This window comes from Bison bison, unplaced genomic scaffold (genome assembly GCF_000754665.1).
Source record: "Bison bison bison isolate TAMUID 2011002044 unplaced genomic scaffold, Bison_UMD1.0 scf7180017864180, whole genome shotgun sequence".
NCBI lineage: Eukaryota > Metazoa > Chordata > Mammalia > Artiodactyla > Bovidae > Bison > Bison bison.
The window spans coordinates 1,234,029-1,240,382 of record NW_011494752.1 but is presented as its reverse complement, the minus strand read 5'-3'; the positions used below and the strand labels follow the sequence as shown (position 1 = coordinate 1,240,382).

Genomic DNA, 6,354 nt, shown 5'->3' with positions numbered 1-6,354 from the left:
TCCTCCTGGGAGCCCATCCCAAGGCCAGCCCAGCTGCTCAGGCAAGACGCTGTCTCCCCCTCCCCTTGGCTCTCCCCTCTCCGCAGTTCTCCACCTTCATCAAGACTCAAGTCAGTGAGGGCAAAGGCCGCCTCCTGCCTGGCCAGGATCCTGAGAAAACCATAGGAGACATGTTCCAGAATCAGGATCGCAACCAGGATGGCAAGATCACCGCCGAGGAGCTCAAGCTGAAGTCAGACGAAGACCAGGACCGGGTCCATGAGGAACTCTGAAGGGCAGAGGCTTGGGCCTGGATGCAAAGGCTCACATCGAAGGGGACAGTGGGCAGTGGGGCTGGCTTCCCAACAGCCACCCTCCCCTCTGCCGGGATGAGGTCTGGAAGCATCTAGAGAGTGGTCGGAGGGGACAGCTCTGGTCTTCCCACTGCCTGAGAGTAAAATCCACAGCACAGACCTCTATTCGGTTTTTCTCTGCCAACCCCAATCCCCTTCCTTAAAAGGAATTACAAAGCCACCGGGGGGATGGTAGACTGTGGGGGTTGGCTGCCCCTCACTCAGACCTCCCCTCCACGTCACCACTGAGCAAGACCAAACTCATTCATTTCCCCCAACTTGCCCTTTACCTGTATTTACCCTAGCCATCTTCAACCCCCGTCTGCAGCCCGCATTCCTCGTTCTGGCATCTCCCCAAGAACATGAACCCCCAGCTTTCCACCCTCAGCTCTGGCTGGTTCCTAGGGAAAGGGGGCGGTTCCAGGGGGGCAGCCCTACCTCACCTTCACCTGTCCCATCCCCCTTCAGTGTGGTGGTGGCCAAAGTGCTCCCAGGGTGCTATACATCAGAGCTGGGCTTTGGGTCACCTTTCATCCCTAAAGAAGGCTGCCTTCTGCCGGGACCAAGGACCAGGCAAAAAATGAAGGGTGGAGATGAGGAAACCTACTTGGATGGATCTGAGCGCTATGGAACCCTTGGTTTAGGGCTGAAAGTTGAAGGAGGGGCTCAATGGGGACTGGGGGGTGACGGGGGTGAGCAAAGCTCTGCACACTCCAAAGACTAAACTGGTTTCAGACCCCCCCTTCTCCTTTGTGCCAAATAAAACACTAAACCAGAGGCCTTGGCATGTGGTCTTTCTGGGGGAGGGGCCCTTCGACCCATGTGTCCAGAGGAAGGGGAGCTGAGCAGGCTGCCTCCATGGCCCTTCAGTTCAAGATGCTGTCCCCGGGTCTGTGCCTCCTGCCTCTCTCAGGCTCAGCTGGGACCCTCATCATGAGGGTAAGTGTCCACAGAGGAGAGGAGCCTGTGGGCCAGGATCCTGGTCTCACTGCCCCAGCTCAATGAAAAACAAGGTCCCTGAAGTCAAACACGATGTACAAAGCTCAGCGATTTAAACAAACCACAGTTTGGATTCTCCTTTCACAAAAATCAGTTCTCATACAATATTCCCACCTCTCCTTCCTCCTGGCTGCCAGCTGTTCCCACCTGCCTGATGCCTCTTCCTCGCGTCATAAAGGTAAATGAGTTCAAACCTTGTCTTTTTTTTTGGCTGCTGTGGGGCTTAACGGTGGCATGTGAACTCTTAGTTGCAGCATATGGTGGGACCTAGTTCCCTGAACAGGGACTGAACCCTGCAATTGGGGACGCAGAGTCTTAGCCACTGGACACAACCTCTCATGTTGAGGATGGAGTCCCATCAGCCATCAGTCAGGCCATCTGTCCTCATCTGCTTGGCTGGACTCTGGCCAGTAAGAGAGATGACCCTAGCCATCTAAGGAAGGGGTGAGGTGCATGGGAGAGAAAATGACCAGCCTGGACTCACACCCTGAACTGCCCCCACAAAAACCACAAGCACTGAATTCTCCCCCAAGACCCTGTGAGAGAAAGAAGCTGCTCCCCACATGACTGATATTCCCTGGTCCCAGAGCATCCAGATAGCACCTCAGGGTTGACAGACCCAGCCTTAGGGTAACCACCCTCCCCCAAGCCTGACAGGACAGCCTAAGCCGACGTGGAGGGAGCGTGATGCATAAGCAAGGGCGGGCTCTGTCAGAAACGCTGCAAGCCCGCTCGAGCTCCCAGCTCTAGCCTTTGGGCAAAGGACTGGTCCTTCCTAAGTGGACCTGCACTCCTGCAGGGTCACCATGAGGATGAAACAGCACCTGTGGCTTCTGGGAGCATGCAGCCAGCTCTCAGTCAACACTCCCATTACTTTCCTTTAAGAGCAGCAGATAAACACCACTTTCCAGCGGCTGGGCAGGCAGGTGAGGGAATGAAATTGACTCTGTCCAGAGCACTGTCAGTTCCCCAGACTCAACTCCCTGGAAGTCATCTGTTTCAGTGGCCCCGGAGGACGAAGGACAGGAGCCAGGGGTACCCGGGAAAACCCACACTCACATGGATCACTTTAGGAAATCCATAAAGACAGGGTTCTACAGTGCCGGCCAGATGCAGCTGACCCCACAGAATCTCAAGTTTAACTGCTGCATGAGAATCAAGTCAAACCATTTTAGGTCAGAAACATATCCTCCCAACCCTGCCTGCGCCCCTCCCCCGGCCCCCCCAGACACACCTGGCTGTGCTAGCTGTGCTCAGAGGGTCTCCTGGGCGAATTCAGTGGTTTTCAAACTGTGTTCCATGGTCTTGGAGATTCCAGCATCTTGGAGCCAAGAGGTACAGGCTCTGCTCCACCCCAGATCCCCAAATCAGATCAGCTGTTTTTCCTTTTTTTTTTTATTTTTGATCTGTTTCACATATTAGACTTTGACTTGTTTGAAGAACAGCTTCCTATGGTAAAAAATTCTGGAAAAAAAGATTCCCTGGACCAGCTGATTCCTAAACTGCTAACACCGCGTAGGTCCGCAGTTCACCTGGAACAGCCTTCACTGTCCTCCCTTCTGGCAGGGCTCCCTCGAAACGCTGGAGAACACAAAACCAAGGAGCCGGGGAGAGGAGGAGGGAGGGGTGTGACCAGCGGCTCCGGCAGCCTGGAATGTTCTTTGGAGGACTCTGCACGCACAGGAGAAGCAGAGCTCAGAGCAGAGCGGCCTTCCGGGAAGGCCCCTCCTCATTGCAGCTGGCAGGCCCCGCCTGCGCTCAGGAGCCCTGCATCTCTGTCCAGTCACCCTGCTGCAGGATGTGCTGCAGCAGCCCATTGACCACATCCAGCGTCTCGTCCCTCTCCAGCACGATGTCATATGAGTCCATGTAGCGCTCCCGCCGCTCCTCCACCTGTCCGGGGAGCAGAGAGCGAGAGTCCCCCAGCGCCCTGCCCTCTGCCCAAACCGCTGTTGTGCACCAGGGGCAGGGGAGGAGGGCCTTCAAGCCACGACTCCCCAAAAGGAGTTCAGGGTTACCCGGCCCTGCCCTTTGGAGACACACATGGCCGTGGGTGCAGGCTGCCACAATTAACCCCTGGGTCAGGGTCAAAAGGAAGGTCACAAGGATTAAGAGACAAAAAACCAGATGTTACCTCTAACCTATGAGAACTGAATTTTCAAAAGCCTTCCGCACCTGCTGGCCGAGTCTGATGCCATACTGTGCCCCTCTACGACCCTGGTTTCATCCACTAACATCTTGTCTGTTTCTACGTCTTCCTTCTCTAAACTATAAACCCACATCTTGAATACCAACATCCCCCATCTCAATCATGCCCTTATAGGTAAGATTTAGGAGGACTGGTGATCAGCCCAACCACTTTCTAAACTATGTCACCTTGGGCAAGTTACGTAATCCCCCTGCCTCAGTTTCCACACTTATAAAAAGGTAAAACAGTCACTACACCTCCAAGTATGACTATACAGATTAGCTGGTCTTATGTTCCTGGCACAAAGTGAGCACTCAGTAAGTGTGAGCTCTGATGATGTGCTCTGACCTCCAGATCATGCCCTGTGCTGTGCACACAGCTCTGACCACTGGGTACCTCTTGTTTCCTAGGAGACTATGGCTTGTGTCTGACCTCTGTGCCTCTAATACTTCACACAGTGTGTATCCCATAACAGGAATGAAGGAGCCAGCCATGAAGAGCCCGGGTCTCATACCTACCTTGTCATTTAGGAAGCCAATCTTGAGAATGTTCTCCACGCCAGGAACCCCATCAGCCATTGTGAGGTCCCCCATGGAGTCTCCCAGCAGGAGGATGTTGGTTTTGCCCTGAAGCTGCTGGAAGTAATTGGAGTTCTCGAACACAGAGCTGTTCTTGTTGTAGGTATGGATGAGCTGGCCCTTGAATCCGTTTAGGAAGCCCTAAGTAGTCAAGACGAGAGACACACAGAAGGGCTACAGGGACCTATCGAGGGCCAGTTTTCCAGTCTGCCATGGAAGAAACAGAATCCTGAAAGCCACAGATAATGCCAACACTTCACTGCGGTCCAAACTAGGGTCAGCAAGCTAGGGCTCGTGGGCCAGATTTGGACTATTTTTGTAAATTAAGTTCTGTGTGTGTTAGTTGTTCAGTCGCATCTGACTGTGTGATCCTATGGACTATAGCCCGCCAGGCTCCTCTGTCCATGGAATTCTCTAGGCAAGAATGTTGGAGTAGGTTGCATTTCCTTCTCCAAGGTCTACTGGAACTTAATTTATAGGCCCATTTGTTTACATCTTCTCAAAGGCTGCTTTTTTGTGTGACAGGGTAGTTGTGAATGATCCTAGGAAGATATTTACTATCTGTTCTTTTATAGGAAAAGGATTTTTTGTTTGGTTGGGTTCTTTTTGGCCATGCCACATAGCTTAGGAGATCTTAGTTCCCCAACTGGTGACTGAATCCAGGCCTCAGAAGTGGAAGCACAGGACAACCAGGGAATTCCAAAAAAATGTTTCCAGCCCCTGGTTTAAACTAACAGAGGCCATCAGATATTGTAGATCACCTGCTCTGGGGGAAGCAAGAAGCTGGGATACAAGCATTGCCCAGGCTCCATGTGTGCTAACCTCAGCTGTGGGCTGCACCCTAACCACAAGTCAAAGGGATGAACATTCCAGCCTTGGTCTTAAGGGGAAGAAGTCAGAATATGGGTGAGTCAGTGTAGCCCACCTCTAGCTCAAGCAAAACAAGTCCAAGTCCAAGCCCCTGAGTACCTAGGATGGCACATGACCCGTGACAGTGACACAGGGCCTGGCTGAGCCCTAAACTAGGTCTTCCCCAGCAGACAGACCACTGTCAGCCAGACATGCAAGAATGGGTCTTTCAAAAGCAACTGTCTCTAGCCGCGTTAATAAATAAATAGCTGTCAAGGGCAATGAAGCCAGCATGCCTTCCCCTCCCTCCTCCTGCCCCCAATCCCAGTTAACATTCAGGGTGAAGCACACTGGCTGGCAGTCCCCATCCTTCTTCCAGACCCAGCCCTAATGAGATGCAGCTCACATCTTCATCAAACTCCATGTAGTTAGACATGATGTGGATGTTGGGGTGGAACACCTTCCTCTGCCGGATCATTTCTTCCAGGACATCCCCAATGCCCGCAGAAAAGATGAAAAGGGGAATGTTGTTCTGCGAAAGGGTGTTGAAGAATGTCTTGTATCCATCCCTGAAACCAGATGAATGGTTCTGAAACTGCATCGCCTCTGCTACTGCCCTTTATTTTCTATTTGGGTTACATCTGTAAAAATTTTCTTTAAACTTTTTTTTTTTTTTCCTTGGGCTGCACTGCTCTGTATGCGAGATCTTAGTTCCCTGACTAGGGATTGAACCTGTGCTCCTGCATGGAGAGCTTGGAGTCTTAACCACTGGACTACCAGTTAAGTCCCTCTAAAATATTTTAAATTGAGGTATAAAATACATAGAATAAATCATTAAAGTGCACTAATCATTAAGTGTTCAGCTCAATTAATATTTATAACATGTATACATACATGTGATACCTACCAGGTCAAGGTTCCCTCATGTCCCTTCCCAGTTGATGGCACCATCCCCATTTTGACTTCACATCACCATTGATTTGCTTTTCCTGTCCCTGAACTTCACATAAATCATATAAACACATTTGCTTGTTTGTTTGTTTCTAGATGATTTTGACTGAGCAAAATACAACCAGGTGGCTCTCCTAGGGTGGCTTCAGTGGAGAGCACCCCCAACCTCCCCGCGCACAATTCTTGAGGGAAGGCACCCGTGCTGACTCTTTCCTATACGTGCCCCCATCCCTCCTCTGATAAAGAACGCTCCAGCAGAGAGAGCTGAGCTCTGAAGGACACCGATGATCAAGGGTCCCAGGCCGGCCAACTCCCATGTCTGGATAAAGAACACCAGTTACCATGGGGATCCCATAAGTCTTTTTACCACTGGGAAAAATTACCAAGACACTGTTTGTTCTAGAAGATGGAGCATCTTCACCACATCCGTTACCAGCAGTGTGTGTCCTCGGACACA

The 6,354-nt window shown here is 51.6% G+C and overlaps 2 protein-coding genes across 3 annotated transcripts in view; one reads left to right on the top strand and one right to left on the bottom strand.

The window, feature by feature from the left end:
* Positions 1–1,109, top strand: part of FKBP10 (FK506 binding protein 10, 65 kDa) — a 10,276-nt gene extending 9,167 nt beyond the window's left edge. For both annotated transcript variants that reach the window (XM_010842538.1, XM_010842537.1), the window contains exon 10: positions 87–1,109. In XM_010842538.1, the coding sequence (XP_010840840.1) occupies positions 87–272 (186 nt within the window). In that variant the 3' untranslated portion in view covers positions 273–1,109. The remainder of the gene's footprint in view (positions 1–86) is intronic.
* A 1,608-nt stretch (positions 1,110–2,717) lies between these two features.
* Positions 2,718–6,354, bottom strand: part of NT5C3B (5'-nucleotidase, cytosolic IIIB) — an 8,291-nt gene continuing 4,654 nt past the window's right edge. Inside the window, exons 7-9 of the mRNA XM_010842536.1 lie at positions 5,353–5,515; positions 4,038–4,238; positions 2,718–3,224 (exon numbers count right to left, since the gene is read on the bottom strand). Of these exons, the coding sequence (XP_010840838.1) occupies positions 3,090–3,224; positions 4,038–4,238; positions 5,353–5,515 (499 nt within the window). The 3' untranslated portion in view covers positions 2,718–3,089. The remainder of the gene's footprint in view (positions 3,225–4,037; positions 4,239–5,352; positions 5,516–6,354) is intronic.